Here is a 16,348-nt window from a genome sequence, read left to right on the forward strand (position 1 = left end):
TTTTGTAGAGCTGGGATCTTGCTGTGTTGTCCAGGCTGGTCTTGAACCCCTGGCCTCAAGCAATCCTCCCACCTCAGCCTCCCAAAGTGCTGAGATTTTTGGCATAAGCCACCTTGCCCAGCCTAATTTGCCAAATATTTATTGAGGGCCTACCGTGCCCCAGGCTGTGTTCTAGGAGCTGTGGGCACAGATTGAACCTGGAGGACAAAATCTCCACCCCAAGGAGCTAAGAGCCCAGCGAGGGAGGCACGTGGTAAACAAAATCACAGGGTGAGAGGTGCAGAGTGTTAGATGGTGGCAGATTGAAAGTGGAGAAGGTGGCTGGGTGTGGTGGCTCACACCTGTAGTCCCAGCACTTTGGGAGGTTGAGGTGGGTGGATCACTTGAGGTCAGAAGATCAAGACCAGTCTGGCCAACATGGGGAAACTACTTCTCTACTAAAAATACAAAAATTAGCCAGGCATGGTGGTGCGCATCTATAGTCCCAGCTACTTGGGAGGCTGAGGCTGTGGAATCGCTTGGGCCTGGGAGGCGGAGACTGCAGTGAGCTGAGATCACGCCACTGCACTCCAGCCTGGGTGACAGAGATTCTGTCTCAAAAAAAAAAAAGAAAAAAGAGAAAAAAGGAAGGGAGGGAGGGAGGGAAGGAGGGAGAAAGGAAGGAAGGAAGGAGAACAAAAAAAGAAAAAGTGGAGAAGGTGAGGGCAGAGGCCTGCAACTCCTCTCTGACACTAATAGACACTTGTCACTCAGTTCCTCTGAAGTTACTGCCTCCTGCTAAATAGCTTCATCCCTTTGAACTTGAAGCCCCATGATACAGGCGGGAACTGGGCCCATTTTACAAAAGAGGAATATAAGGCCCTTAACATATTGTGTTCTGCTCAAGTTCATGAAATGTCCTTCGAATAGAGTAAAAACAGAATGCCGGCTTTGACCTTCACTTGGAGGCTGCCCATGAAAGCTTGCTGTTATGGCTCAGAGCTCGGCTCTTGCATTTGCTGGGAGACGCTGAAAGATGAGGACCATCAGATCGGCCTCCCAGGGCCACTGTGGGGTGTCAAACTGCCCAGAGCAGGGCAGCCAGGCAGGCTCTGCGTAAATGGCAGCCCCCACCATTAGCATTCATGCTAAGAAGAGTCCTCAACTGCTTGAAGTAGCTGGGGTTGAAAGAAAATGATACCATCATTTAGAACAGAAATGGAAAATGAATGGATTTGCCAGCACGTTGCTGAGAACATTTTTGGATGGGTTGCTAACTTTAAAACTTAATATAGGCCAGGTGCAGTGGCTTGTTCCTGCAGTCCCAGGATTTTGGGAGGCTGAGGTGGGAGCATCACTTGAGGCCAGGAGTTTGAGACCAGCCTGGGCAAAGATAGTGAGACCCCATTTCTACAAAATAGACAAATAATTAGCCAAGTGTGGTCGCATCCACCTGCAGTCTCAGCTATTTGGGAGGCTGAAGTGGGAGGATGGCTTGAGCCCAGGAGGTTGAGGCTGCAAGTGAGCTGTGATTGCACCACTGCACTCCAGCCTGGGCAACACAGTGAGATCCTATCTCTAGGGGGAAAAAAACCCTTGGAGATTTCACACGATAATTCCAGGGGTCTCCAGTTTCCCATTCTGCACCTCATATTGAAACTTGCCCTTCAGTGCACAGAAAGCAGGGTTTCAGATTTCATGTGTGTGCGTGTGCATTTGTGTGTGTGTGCATGCACGTATGTGTGCGTGCGTGTGTGTTGCATGTGTAGGCATGCGTGTGGGTGTGCATGTGCACATGTGTGTGTGTGCGTGTGTATGCGTGTGTGTGTGCGTGTGTGTATGCGTGTGCGTGTGTGTTTCCCTAGAAAACTTAGAAAAGCTGACCACTCTGTGCTGCTGGGGCCATTCACTTTTAACTCTTTTCTTTTTTTTTTTTTTTTTTTTTGAGATAGAGTCTCACCCTGTCGCCTGGACTGGAGTGCAGTGGCGCAATCTTGGCTCACTCCAAGCTCCGCCTCCCAGGTTCACGCCCATTCTCCTGCCTCAGCCTCCCGAGTAGCTGGGACTACAGGCACCCGCCACCACGCCCAGCTAATTTTTGTATTTTTAGTAAAGATGGGGTTTCACCGTGTTAGCCAGGATGGTCTTGATCTCCTGATCTCGTGATCCACCCACCTCGGCCTCCCAAAGTGCTGGGATTACAGGGATGAGCCACTGCACCCAGCCAGACTGTTTTATTTCGTCACAGTCCCTAAACCTGCTTCACCCCTCTCTGTGACCTGCCCGCCCCTGCGTTTGCAACCCTGATCAGGTCTAAATCTCTCAGGTCCCAGATGAATAAACTGAAGCCCAGAGTCGGGAGTACTTTGCCCAAAGTCACTCAGGGTTGTTGGTCTTCATCTCATCCATGATGGGTCAGGCACGGAGGCAGGGGTGGGGGCAGGCAGGACTTCCTTCCATCGCCACATCCTTTTCACCTGCAGCAAATTCTCACCCCATTTTCTTTTCCTGGGTTTTTCCACCAAGTCAAGCCGGCTCCCCCTTTCAACGTGACCGTGACCTTCTCAGGACAGTATAATATCTCCTGGCGCTCAGATTACGAAGACCCTGCCTTCTACATGCTGAAGGGCAAGCTTCAGTATGAGCTGCAGTACAGGAACCGGGGAGACCCCTGGGCTGTGGTGAGGAATGTGGGGATCAGTGCCGCTTTGTGGGAGGGGAGGGGAGAGGAGGGAGTGCAAGGGCATCCGGGTGGGAGAGATGGGTGAGCATCATCATTCATGGCCAAGAACAGAGACCAAGGGTGCAAGCACTACCTTACAGCGGGCCCTCCTCCTCCCCTCACTTCTCCCCAAGGTAGGAGACCCCTGAATAATCTGTCCTCCCCAAACTGGTCTCCTCGGCTATCAGCATGCCAAAGAGACTGTCCCTTCCCCAGACTCTACCCCAGGTCTAGTATAGTCACAACAGAAGAAGTTTCAGAAATGGGGCAATCTGGAAGCTTCCCAATTGCTTAGAATGGCCATAGTTGGAGAGTTCCAGAAGTATCAATGATTAAGAAGGTCCAGCCAGGTGCGGTGGCTCACGCCTGTAATCCCAGCACTTTGGAGGCCGAGGCAGGTGGATCTCTTGAGGTCAGGAGTTCGAGACCAGGCGGGGCAACATGGTGAAACTGTTTCTACTAAAAATACAAAAAATTAGCCAGGCGTGGTGACATGCACCTGTAATCCAGCTATTCTGGAGGCTTAGGCAGGAGAATCACTTGAATCCAGGAGGTGGAGGTTGCAGTGAGCTGGGATCGCCCTACTGCACTCTAGCCTGGGCAACAGAGTGAGACTCAATCTAAAAAAAAAAAAAGTCCAGTGTTAGAGGGCCCATTGTTTCAAACATGAAGGCTTTAAGAGATGTCCTTCCAGCCCACTATTTAGAACAGTCACAAGTGAGATCCTGTCTCTAAAAAATAAAAAACAGTAACAATGATAGAACAGTCACAGCTGAAGAGTTCTAGAATTGCCCATCCTTTAGGATGGTCCCAGCTGAAGATGTCCATGAGTGCCATACTTTAGAAAGTCCCCAGTGGAAGATTTCCAGAGGTATCCATTGCTAAGGTGTCTGTAGTTAGAGTTTTAGAAACGCCTGCTGTTGGGAATGTCAGTATGTCAACTCTTGGAATTCGTCAACAGTTGAAGACATTCTCAACTGATGTACTGAGACTTATATCAGTAGTACATCAGTTGAGAATGTCCTCAACTGTTGAAGAATTCCAAAAGTTCGCATTGCCTGGAATGCTGCCGGATCATTACCACTCCTGAGACATGCCCAGTCCTGCAGGGAGAGTCCACTGCCAGGACTGTGAGTGGCTGGATTAGATCAAAGAGAAATCAAACAGAGCATCCTATCTCATGCACGGGCCAGGCAGTGCTGGTGAGTCTGTGCTCCCCATGCCTGAGTCCAGCTACTCAGGCGTAGGCTTGATTCTTGTGGGAAGAGAAGAGACACTCAGCCCCTTTGATGGAAGCTGGGAAAAGAGGTGGCTCTGCTGGAGGCAGGGGCTGGCCTGGTTTAACCCTGACCTGGTGCATCCTTTCCTTGTACTGGCAGAGTCCAAGGAGAAAGCTGATCTCAGTGGACTCAAGAAGTGTCTCCCTCCTCCCCCTGGAGTTCCGCAAAGACTCGAGCTATGAGCTGCAGGTGCGGGCAGGGCCCATGCCTGGCTCCTCCTACCAGGGGACCTGGAGTGAGTGGAGTGACCCGGTCATCTTTCAGACCCAGTCAGAGGGTAGGTGTGAAGCTGGGATGGACACCCCACTCCTGGTACCAAATTTTGTCCTGTTCTAGCCACCCTAAGTCCTGAGCTTTCTGGCACAGCTGGGAGGTATTCAGTTGTTCATCCTCAGATGTAGCCCTTCAATTACATTTCTAGAGCCCCTGCTGGCCAGGCCCTGTTGGGTGCCAGCTGCTTCTTCTGTTAGGCATTTGATCCCCCTAACTCTGAAGTGGGAATCAGCCGTGTTTTTCAGATGAGATAACTTAGGCTCAGAGAAATGAAGTTACTTGCCTGGGGTGAGGAATGAGAACAAGATTTGAACCCAGATCCATCTCACTTCAAGACACTAGCATAGCAGCCTCTCCTACCCCCTTCCACTCTACCCCAGACCCATTTCCCACCATGCCCACCCCATGTGGCCTCTGGTAGAGTTGGTGCCATTTAACCCTTTCTTTGCTTCCTTCCCAGAGTTAAAGGAAGGCTGGAACCCTCACCTGCTGCTTCTCCTCCTGCTTGTCATAGTCATTCCTGCCTTCTGGAGCCTGAAGACCCACCCATTGTGGAGGTGAGGCCAGGGGATCAGGAAGGCAGGAAGGTGGTCAGCCTGGGCCACTGCCCCTCTGTGATCCATGCAGGGTTGGAAAACATGACTGTCATCATGGTAACAATGATGATGATGGGATAATAACCAACTCACAGCCACCATGTGCTGCACACTGTGGAGGGCACTCCCTTCACCCCCATGGCAGCCCTATGAGCTTGAGACATTGCAGTTGCCCTTATTTTACAAATGGAGAAACTGAGGCACAGAGATGTCAAGGACAAAGTCACACAGCTCCAAGGTGGAGAAATTGGGATTGAAACTCTGTGCCCTTAAACAGGGACCTCAGCTGTGATCTTGTCCAGTGGATTTTAAGCTCTGAGGCTTAATGGGCTTAAGGGGCCACTAGGTGGTGGTGAAAAGGTGGCTGTAATACTCCACACCTCCGAAATGGCCTCTCTGCGCACCCCTGGTTGCAGATAAAGAAGTTGAGGCTCAGAAGGGGCAACATTTGCCCAGCACACAACAGGCAGCCAAGAACATAACCACGATATCCCTTCAGGAGCCTGCGAGGGAGACTTGCTGCTCCCATTTTACAGACGGGGAAACCAAGCCCCAGGGAAGGAGGGAGGTGCCTGGGCTGTGTCTTGAGATGCTTGGAAGCTCCTGTAGGATGAAGCTGGGGAGCGTCCGAATGGAAGGCCAGGCAGCCCTCTGGTGATGTCAGGGTCCTCACCCCTCTCTGCCCCCTCAGGCTATGGAAGAAGATATGGGCCGTCCCCAGCCCTGAGCGGTTCTTCGTGCCCCTGTACAAGGGCTGCAGCGGAGACTTCAAGGTGAGCTCCCTACCCTGTGATAAGCTCCTCTGAGCCCCTCCTCCTCTTCAGGAGCCCCACCTCCCCTCACCCCAGGCTCCCCAGCCTCACCCCACAGGCCTAGAGAATCCAGGTCTCAGCCAAGCCACAAGCTAGGCCTCAGTTTCCCCACATGCAAAGTGTGGACAGTCATTCTTGTGGTTCAGAATTGGCAGAAGAATTTAACAAGATTTAACCAGGTGTGGTGGCTGACATCTGCAGTCCCAGCACTTTGGGAGGCCAAAGCAGGTGGACTGTTTGAGGCCAGGAGTTCAAGAACAGCCTGGGCAACATAGGGAGACCCTCACCACCACTCCGCCTCCGCATCTCTACCAAAAATTTAAAAATCATTCAAGTAAGGTGGTGCACGCCTATAGTCCCAGCTACTCGGGAGGCTGAGGCAGGACGATCATTCACAGGCTGCCGTGAGCTATGATCACACCACTGCACTCCAGCCTGGCCAACAGACAGAGACCCTATCTAAAAAAAAAAAAAAAATCAAAAAGAAAAAGTAAACAAAATAATGCAGCATTGGCCCAGCCCAAGGAGCCAGACTGGGAGAGGGGGTGAGGCTGGTGGTCTCCTGAGTCACAGACTGCCCCACTGGTCCTTTCTTAGGTGCCCTTAATCCAGGTTGGAGAGGGAATGGGTTCTGGAAAGGGCCTGGCCCCCGGGGCAAAACACACTAACGTTTGCCAAGCCTCCAACTCGCTACCACCCGCCAGCACCCACAGGTTGTCTGTGCCACCCACTGGCTGGGCGCAGTGACTCACGCCTGTAATCCCAATACTTTGGGAGTCTGAGGCGGGTGGATCACCTGACATCAGGAGTTCAAGACCAGCCTGGCCAACATGGTGAAACCACGTCTCTACTAAAAATACAAAAATTAGCCTTGTCACCCACCCTGCAGCAGTGGGAGGGGCTGCCACAGAGAGGATGTGGTGACAGAGGTGGGAGGGCCAGCCCCACCTGCTGCAGCCCAGCCTGAAAGTCAGACAGTGTAGACCTAGACCGTTGATTGAGCTCCTGCTGTCTGCCTGGTGCTGTGCTGGACACCCTTCCTGCCTCACTCATTCTCATATTCACAGCAGCCCCTGCAGAGTGGATGTTCCACGCCCCCAGGGCACCCATGAGGAGGCCAAAGAGTGGGCAGGGAGCAACATGGACTCCCACCCACATAAGACCCACCCTTTCCTCTTCCCTAAAGCTCAAATATCACATTGATTTTGGGTTGATTTTTACCAATACTCAGATAGCACTTGCTATATACCAGGCAGTCCCCTAGGAGCATCACAAACAGTGACTCATTTAATCCTCACGACGACCCTATGGGTGGGTGCTATTATTAGGTCCATTTTACAGATGAGGAAACTGAGGCACCGAGAGGGTAAGTAATTGGCTTAAGGGCACACAGCTGAGAAGCAACTTTGAATCAGTGGTGGTGGCCACATCACAGTTCTGAGATGAGTGTTTGAGGAAGATGAGCTCAAAACAGGGAGATACCCATTCCTGGGGATTTTCCTTGCCAATTGCATGAGGATTCTGGTGTCATGAGTGGGAGTCCTGGCAGGGGAGGGAAGGGGAGGGTCCTTCAAGTTTAAGGGCCACCGCCTCAGCCAGCATCACCCACATCTTTTATCCTCAAAGTGTACAAAGGCCTTTCCAAGTGGCTTTTCATGGATCCACTCCACCCATTCATTTTGTTAATAAACATTTATTGAGCACCTACTTTGTGCTAGGCACTGGGGCTACAGCCATGGACAGAAGAGACAAGACTTATGTCCGGGGGCCAAGTGTCTGTCTGGTGGGGACACATAAACTAGGAGAGTGCTAGGTTTCAAGAAGCATCAAGGAGGTGGGAAAGCAGGAGATGGCTCAGGGGTACCTCAGACCTCAGGCCCTCCTGCCCCCATGTCTCCTTGACTCAGGAATCTTGGTCCCTGCCTGGGCTATGGGGCCACCAGTTGTCTGAGTGGCCACACTACTAAGGGTAGCAACTTCCTTCTACAAGTAGGGAAACTGAGGCCCAGAGTAGGAGGGGGATCCACTAGGGTGGGAGCACACTGCAGTCCTGATTCCTCTCTCTCTCTCTGTCTCTCGGTGTCTTTGTCTATCTTCATGTCTCTGTCTGTCTCTCTTGATGTCTCTTTGTCTTGTGTCTGTGTCTGTGTCTGTCTTTCTGTCTGTTTAAACCCTCACCTTGGCTGGGCACAGTGACTCACGCCTGTAATCCCAACACTTTGGGAGGCTGAGGCGGGTGGATCACCTGACGTCAGGAGTTCAAGACCAGCCTGGCCAACATGGTGAAACCACGTCTCTACTAAAAATACAAAAATTAGCCGGGTGTGGTGACAGGCGCCTGTAGTCCCAGCTACTTGGGAGGCTGAGGCAGGAGAATCACTTGAACCTGGGAGGCAGAGGTTGCAGTGAGCCGAGATGGCACCACTGCATTCCAGCCTGGGCAACAGAGCCAGACTGTCTCAAAAGAATAAAAGTTAAAAAAAAAAAAAAACCCTCACCTTACCCTCATCCTGTGCTACGACTCTCTCTCTCTTTTTCTCTCTCACAGAAATGGGTGGGTGCACCCTTCACTGGCTCCAGCCTGGAGCTGGGACCCTGGAGCCCAGAGATGCCCTCCACCCTGGAGGTGTACAGCTGCCACCCACCACAGAGCCCGGCCAAGAGGCTGCAGCTCACGGAGCTACAAGAACCAGCAGAGCTGGTGGAGTCTGATGGTGTGACCAAGCCCAGCTTCTGGCCGACGGCCCAGAACTCGGGGGGCTCAGCTTACAGTGAGGAGAGGGACCGGCCGTATGGCCTGGTGTCCATTGACACAGTGACTGTGCTAGATGCAGAGGGGCCATGCACCTGGCCCTGCAGCTGTGAGGATGACGGCTACCCAGCCCTGGACCTGGACGCTGGCCTGGAGCCCAGCCCAGGCCTAGAGGACCCACTCTTGGGTGCAGGGACCACAGTCCTCTCCTGTGGCTGTGTCTCAGCTGGCAGCCCTGGGCTAGGAGGGCCCCTGGGAAGCCTCTTGGACAGACTAAAGCCACCCCTTGCAGATGGGGAGGACTGGGCTGGGGGACTGCCCTGGGGTGGCCGGTCGCCTGGAGGAGTCTCAGAGAGTGAGGCGGGCTCACCCCCGGCCGGCCTGGATATGGACACGTTTGACAGTGGCTTCGTGGGCTCTGACTGCAGCAGCCCTGTGGAGTGTGACTTCACCAGCCCCGGGGACGAAGGACCGCCCCGAAGCTACCTCCGCCAGTGGGTGGTCATTCCTCCGCCACTTTCGAGCCCTGGACCCCAGGCCAGCTAGTGAGGCTGACTGGATGTCCAGAGCTGGCCAGGCCACTGGGCCCTGAGCCAGAGACAAGGTCACCGGGGCTGTGATGTGAAGACACCTGCAGCCTTTGGTCTCCTGGATGGGCCTTTGAGCCTGATGTTTACAGTGTCTGTGTGTGTGCATGTGTGCATATGCCTGTGTGTGTGTGCATATGCGCGTGTGTGTGTGCATGTGTGTGTGTGTGCATATGCATGTGTGTGTGTGCATATGTGTGTGTGTGTGCATATGCCTGTGTGTGTGTGTGTGTGTGTGTGTGTCTTAGGTGCGCAGTGGCATGTCCACGTGTGTGTGTGATTGCACGTGCCTGTGGGCCTGGGATAATGCCCATGGTACTCCATGCATTCACCTGCCCTGTACATGTCTGGACCCACGGAGCTCACCCATGGGTACAAGTGTGCACAGCAAACGTGTTTGTGGTCAACAGATGACAACAGCCATCCTCCCTTCTGAAGTCTTGTGTCGCAAGCTGGTCCACAGCACCTCTGGGGCTTTGTGGGATCAGGGCATTGCCTGTGACTGAGGCCGAGCCCAGCCCTCCAGCGTCTGCCTCCAGGAGCTGCAAGAAGTCCATATTGTTCCTATCACCTGCCAACAGGAAGCAAAAGGGGATGGAGTGAGCCCATGGTGACCCCGGGAATGGCAATATTTTGGGCGGCCCATGGACGAAGGTCTGAATCCCGACTCTGATACCTTCTGGCTGTGCTACCTGAGCCAAGTCGCCTCCCCTCTCTGGGCTAGAGTTTCCTTATCTGGACAATGGGGAAGGCATGACACACCTGGGGGAAATTGGTGATGTCACCCGTGTATGGTAAGCAGCCCAGAGCAGACCCTCAATAAACGTCAGCTTCCTTCCTTCTGTGGCCAGAGCCGAGGCGGGCGCGGGTGAGAACATCAATCGTCAGCGACAGCCTGGGCACCTGCGGGGCCGTCCCATCTGCAGAGGGCCACTCGGGGGGGGTTTCCAGGCTTAAAATCAGTCTGTTTCGTCTCTTGGAAACAGCTCCCCACCAACCAAGATTTCCTTTTCTAACTTCTGCTACTAAGTTTTTAAAAATTCCCTTTATGCACCCAAGAGATATTTATTAAACACCAATTACGTAGCAGGCCATGGCTCATGTGACGCTCCCCCCGTGGCACTCATGGAGGGGGGTGCAGGTTGGAACTATGCAGTGTGCTCCAGCCACACGTCCTGCTGGGCCCCCTACCCTGCCCCAATTCAATCTTGCCAATAAATCCTATCTTATTTGTTCATCCTGGAGAATTGAAGGGAGGTCAAGTTGTTTGTCAATGATTTGTCAGAGAACCTGTTGAAATGTGAATTAAGAAGCTAAGAAAATATTTCTTAGCAACATTTTCTTTTTCCTTTTTTTTAAATTTCTTTTGAGACAAAGTTTCACTCTTGTTGCCCAGGCTGGAATGCAGTGGTGCGATCTCGGCTCTCTGCAACCTCTGTCTCCCGGGTTCAAGCGATTTCTTGCGTCAGCCCCCGAGTAGCTGGAATTACAGGCACACACCACCACGCCTGGCTAATTTTTGTATTTTTATTAGAGCTGGGGCCACCCTGGCCCGGCCCCGTCTTCCTCCCCAAAGGTCAGACTGCAGGCTGCAGGGCTGTGCTGGAGGAGCCAGCTCTGGCTCACCCATGCTTTTGGAACAGGGTTGGGTTGGAAGTCAGCAGAGGTCGGTCCTGCTGAAGGCTCCTTCGTGACTCATCTGTGAAGTGAGGTGGTTGGGAGAGGTAGCTGAGAGAATGCATGAGAGTCCTCGGTGCCTGGCAGGAGGCTGGAAGGTTCTAGAACACTGATGGTTATAAGAGTGGGACTGTGAGCCTGGGATCGGGGGGTGTGAGACTTGGATGGGAGCACAAGAGTGGAAGCACAGCTTCTGCACGGAGGGGCGGCAGCCCTCAACACCCCGTGCACCTGCACCCTAGGGACTCTTGGGTCCAGATGTGCTGTGGTTTTCACACCTTCTTGGGGGCAACAGGTTCCAGGAGCCACCTGTGGGTGCCACCTGAGCCACAGGCTCCCAGGAAAGCAGCGCAGCTCTCCTGCACCCAGAGCTTGCTGGGTGGGGGAGGGGAACACAGATGGTTGGGGAAGGCCTGAGGCCAGACTAGGGGGCTCTGGACTGGGGCAGATGAGGCTCCTCAGAATCCCACCTTTGAAGGGAACTCAGCTTATAAACACAGAGGAGCAAAGTTGGAGGGCCGGGCGCAGTGGCTCACGCCTGTGATCTCAGCACTTTGGGAGGCCAAGGCAGGTGGATCACTTGAGGCCAGGAGTTCAAGACCAGCCTTGGCAACATAGCAAGGCCCCGTCTCTACAAAAATTATTATTTTTTTTAAAAAATTAGCCAGGCGTGGTGGTGCTTGCCTGTAGTCCCAGCTACTTGGGAGGCTAAGGTGGGAGGATCGCTGGAGCCTAGGAGTTTGAGGCTGCAGTGAGCTGTGATTACACAGTTGCACTCCAGCCTGGGTCACAGATCAAGACCCTGTCTCTTAAAAATAAAAGTTGGAGACAAGAGCTGGCTCACCTGAAAGGACGGATTAGTAGGTAGGAGGGTGGATGGAGGATGGATGGATGTGTGGGTGGATAGGAAGATGGTATTAAGTTGGTGCAAAAGTCTTTGCTATTACTCTTAATGGCTTTAATAAAAAGCTTGAAGGAAGAATGGTTGTTTGGATAGACAGAAATAAATGCATACTGGAAACAAAGATAAAGATAAAACACAAGTCATACCAGGCCAGCAACTCTTGTCTATTTTGTTCACTGCCTTTAGTCCCAGCCTGGCACGTAGTAGGCACTCAATAAAGCCTGATTTGTAGCATTTGCTTATTTCCATGGTGTAATTTCATGCTCCTGATTTGAGTCTAAACAGAGTTGGGAAGAGATATGCACAATCTGCCCTCTTGACTGGTGTGAGTGAGTCCCAGCTCACCGATGGTAGCCCAGAGAGAACATCAAGAGGGGTAGGGAGCTTCAGGGAGGAGGTGGTGTTGGTTGGACTTCGAAAAATGAATAGGAGGCTGGGAGTGGTGGCTCATGACTGTAATCCTAGCACTTTGGGAGGCCGAGGCGGACAGACCATTTGAGGTCAGGAGTTTGAGACCAGCCTGGGCAACGTGGTGAAACCCAGTCTCTACTAAAAATACAAAAATTAGCTGGGTGCAGTGGTGAGCGCGTGTAATCCCAGCTACTCAGGAGGCTGAGGCAGGAGAATCTGAGAGATGGAAGTTGCAGCAAGCAGAGATGGCACCACTGCACTCCAGCCTGGGTGACAGAGCAAGACTACGTCTCATAAAAAAAAAAAAAAAAAAAAGGAAAAATGAATAGGCGTTGTTAGATGTACCAGCTATTTGGGGCAGAGGGAAGAGCTTGGACAAAGGCCTGGAGGTATGACCAAGGGTCAGGAGCAAGTGGGACAGGCGGCTCCTCGCCCTCCAAAGAGCAGCCAGAATTGCTGACAAGCCTCACTTAAGAGGAAGGGGGACCGATAGCAACATCACTTTCCCAGCTGCCGCATTCCTCACCATGCGGTCTGCAAGCTCTGAGGGGCAGAGTCATCCGTTTGACAGATGAAATGAAGGCACAGCTCAGGCTGGTGATCTGCCTGAGGTCACACACTGAATGAGTGGTCGGAGCTGGAACCAGAACTCTGGGCTCCTGATGCCAATTTCAGCTCTTTTTCATCTTGCTCTGCTGGAATGTACCTAGATCAAGAGGTGAGGAAGGTTTAGCAGACCCTGTTGCATCTGCCTGTGCAGCAGTTTGGAGATGTGGCTGACCCCAGCTCTGGGAGTGGCTACGTGACCCAGGACTGCCCAATAGGACATTTCTTCCCCCTGGCAACAGTACAGTTTAGGGACAAACATACCCTAGCTGGTCCATGCTCTGTTTCTGCTGGGATTACTAAGCTGTAAGGAGGGTACTGGGAGGGGCAGCAAGAAACACACAAGAAAGCAGAGCTGAGAGATGGAGACATAGTCCCAGTAATAGCTCTTGAGATCCTGGATCCAGCCATGCCTGAAACCACGTTTCTCCTGGACCATTTAGATACATGAGTATGGAAGTCATTATGCTGTTCACCATATGCTGGGCACATGGCAGGATTGTACGTCCTGACCCTCTGTAGCCAGATGGGGCCGTGTGACTGGCTGGGACTGGGCAGTTGTGAGCAGAAGTGATAAGTCTCACTTCTGGGCAGAGTATTTTTCAGATGGCTACCACGCCCCCTAGGGTATTTTTCCTCTGTCACAGAGACAGTTGATGATGGTGACTGCTCCAACTGCCTGGGCACCTGGACCCTTGAGTGAGGAGTTACAGACTGAAGTTTCAGTTCACTTGTGATAGACGTGTATCGTGAGCAAGGACTCAATCCTTTGTTGCCCTAAGCTGCTGAGATGGGGCTGTTTGTTACCACAGCATAACCCTGCCTACCCTAGCTGAATCAATGAGCTGATAAATTTCCTTTTTTGCTTAAGCTGGTTTGAGGTGGGTTTCTGTCCCTTGCAGCAAAAAGTGTTCTAGCATTATTCTGATATTATCCCCACAGTAAGGACTCTCCTTCCATCCTAAGGAAGGACCCTGTATTAGTCCTTGTGTCACTATAAAGAAATACCAGGCTAGGCTGGGATCACGCCTATAATCCCAGCACTTTGGGAGGCCAAGGCAGGCGGATCCCTTGAGGCCAGGAGTTCAAGACCAGCCTGGCCAACATGGCAAAACCCTGTCTTTACTATAAATACAAAAATGAATCTGGCATGGTGGCACATGCCTGTAATCCCAGCTACTCAGGAGGCTGAGACATGAGGATCACTTGAATCCGGGAGGCAGAGGTTGCAGTGAGCTGAGATGGCGCCACTGCACTCCACCGTGAGCAACAGAGAGATCCTGTCTCAAAAAATACAAATAAAAAAGAGAAATACCAGGGTCTAGGTAATTTACAAAGAGGCTTAATTGGCTCTCAGTTCTGCAGGTTGTGCAGGAAGCATGGCACCAGCATTTATTCTGGGTGAGGCCTCAGGAAGCTTCCAATCACAGTGGAAGGTGAAGGGGGAGCCCGCGTGTCACCCGGCAAGAGTAGGACAAAGAGAGCAAAGTGGGAGGTCCCAGACTCTTCTAAACAACCAGATTGGCTGGGCACGGTGGCTCACGCCTGTAATCCCAGCACTTTGGGAGGCCGAGGTGGGTGGATCACCTGAGGTCAGGAGATCGAGACCAGCCTGAGCAATATGGTGAAACCCCATCTCTACTAAAAAAAATACAAAAATCAGCTGGGCTTGGTGGCTTGTGCCTGTAGTCCCAGCTGCTTGGGAGGCTGAGACAGGACAACTGCTTGAACCCAGGAGGCAGAGGTTGCAGAGAGCCGAGATCACACCACTGAACTCCAGCCTGGGCAACAGAGCCATACTCTGTCTCAAAAAAACAAAACAAAACAAAAACAAACAAACAAACAAAAAAACCCACCAGATCTCCCATGAAGTGACTGAGCGAGAACTCACTCATCACCAAGAGGATGGTGCTAAGCTGTTCAGGAGGGGTCTGCCCCCATGAATCACCTCCCCGCAGGTCTCACCTCCAACATTGAGAATCACAGTTCAACATGAGATTTGGAGGGGACAAACAGCCAAACCATATCACCCCATTCAAAGGGCCCAGAACACCAGGCTCTGAGGGCAAGTCACTTGCTGTCGCTGCGCCTCAGTTTTCTCTTTTATAAAGTGGAGGTTAGGAATCAGCCTCTTGGCTTGCTCTGGGAATGAAAAGAGAGGGTGGAACAAGCCCTTATTTGATGTCAGTTGTCTTTGTGGTTTTTTTTGTTTGCTTGTTTTTGTTGTTTGGTTTTTAGACAGAGTCTGACACTCACCCAGGCTGGAGTACAATAGCGTGATCTCCGCTCATTGAAACCTCCGTCTCCCAGGTTCAAGCGATTCTCCTGCTTCAGCCTCCTGAGTAGCTGGGATTACAGGCACGTGCCACCACACTCGGCTAATTTTTGTATTTTTAGTAGAGACAGGGTTTCACCATGTTGGTAAGGCTGGTCTCGTACTCCTGACCTGAAGTGATCCGCCAGCCTCAGCCTCCCAAAGTGCTGGAATTGCAGGCGTGAGCCACCATGCCCAGCCGAGGTGGGTTATCTTTCTATCATCACCTTGAGCTAGGCTCCAGGTCAGAGGAGAAGAGGACTGTGGCCCCAGCCCTTCCCAGTCTCCTTCCCAGAGAGTTCATAAATGCTTCCCTCCAGATGCCTTGAAGCTTGCATTGCTTTCTGCTGGGACTCAATGAACACATAACCCCAGCTCTCCAACCATCAACAGTTCCTGCGAGATCTCAGCCTGGGATGCTGTCTGGGGATCCCAGATGCTCTAACAAGGGAAGGAGACAGAGGGAAGTGAAGGCCCAGAAAAAGGCAGTGATTTGCCTGGAGTCCATCATGCCCTGCCCCATTCCTGAGCTCCTTTTGGTCCCCCCGCTGGAGGTAAAAGCCCCTTCCTCCCTCCTATCTGGGGATGTTGTTTGTCTGGGCCCGGCTGCTGGCCCCATGGTATGGCACAGCCCTGCACAGCCCACCCAGCCCCAGGTGCACCGGTGGAACCCAGGAAGGGGACTTCTGGTGGAAGATGGAGCAGTGAGCACGTGCGCTGCCCCTCCCAGGAGCCCATTCCACTGACAGTAAAGGAAGCAGGTGCTTCCTTTAAACTCTCGACAGGAAAGAACAAGGAGAGGACTTTTCTGCCGTCAGGAAACACCCACGCACTTGTGTAAGGTGAGAGGACGGAGTCAAGTCTGCTCAGACGTCACCTTCTCCGCGTTGGGTTGGGCCCTTTATTCAAAGTGCAACACCCCACTGCCTGGTTTTGTTTTTTCCATCACACTTATTATACCCTCTCATACATCTGTGTTATTTATCCATCATATTTACTGTCTATCGCCACTAGAGCAGGGATCTAATTCTCCGCTGGGTCTCAGAGCCTAGAATAGTGCCTGGTATAGAGCAGGTGCTCAAAAATATTGAATGAGTGAATGAACGAATGAATCAATCAATCAATGGTAGAGCAGTGACTGGCAAAGCAGTATGCAGAGAGGAGGGGACCATCTGCCCCAGACCTAGAAAGGGCACAGAATGAGGTGTGGAGATGAAACAGGCCGCCTCCTGGGGAGTCTGTAATGAGAGCAAGAGCCCTTCCTTCATTGCTCAGACCATGGGGCAATCATAGGTCTTCCCCCTATGTCTAAGGGTGACAAATGTGAAGGTTTTTCTTTCAAAAATCGATGGCCCCAGGCCAGGCGTGGTGGCTCATGCCTGTAATCCCAGCACTTTGGGAGGCCGAGGTGGGTGGATCACCTGAGGGCAGGAGT

General features: G+C 52.3%; 1 protein-coding gene across 6 annotated transcripts in view; it reads left to right on the forward strand.

Annotated features, from left to right (window-relative positions):
- Positions 1-11,946, forward strand: part of IL21R (interleukin 21 receptor) — a 50,515-nt gene extending 38,569 nt beyond the window's left edge. For 4 of the 6 annotated variants that reach the window (XM_054452710.2, XM_054452715.2, XM_054452711.2 and 1 more), the window contains 5 exons: positions 2,506-2,660; positions 4,081-4,258; positions 4,715-4,811; positions 5,542-5,623; positions 8,211-11,944. In XM_054452710.2, the coding sequence (XP_054308685.1) occupies positions 2,506-2,660; positions 4,081-4,258; positions 4,715-4,811; positions 5,542-5,623; positions 8,211-8,960 (1,262 nt within the window). In that variant the 3' untranslated portion in view covers positions 8,961-11,944. Of the gene's footprint in view, positions 1-2,505; positions 2,661-4,080; positions 4,259-4,714; positions 4,812-5,541; positions 5,624-8,210 lie in introns of all 6 variants that reach the window. The other 2 variants (XM_054452713.2, XM_054452709.2) reach the window with 2 other exon arrangements.
- Positions 11,947-16,348: the final 4,402 nt, after the last annotated feature.

This window comes from Pongo pygmaeus, chromosome 18 (genome assembly GCF_028885625.2).
Source record: "Pongo pygmaeus isolate AG05252 chromosome 18, NHGRI_mPonPyg2-v2.0_pri, whole genome shotgun sequence".
Classification (NCBI taxonomy): domain Eukaryota; kingdom Metazoa; phylum Chordata; class Mammalia; order Primates; family Hominidae; genus Pongo; species Pongo pygmaeus.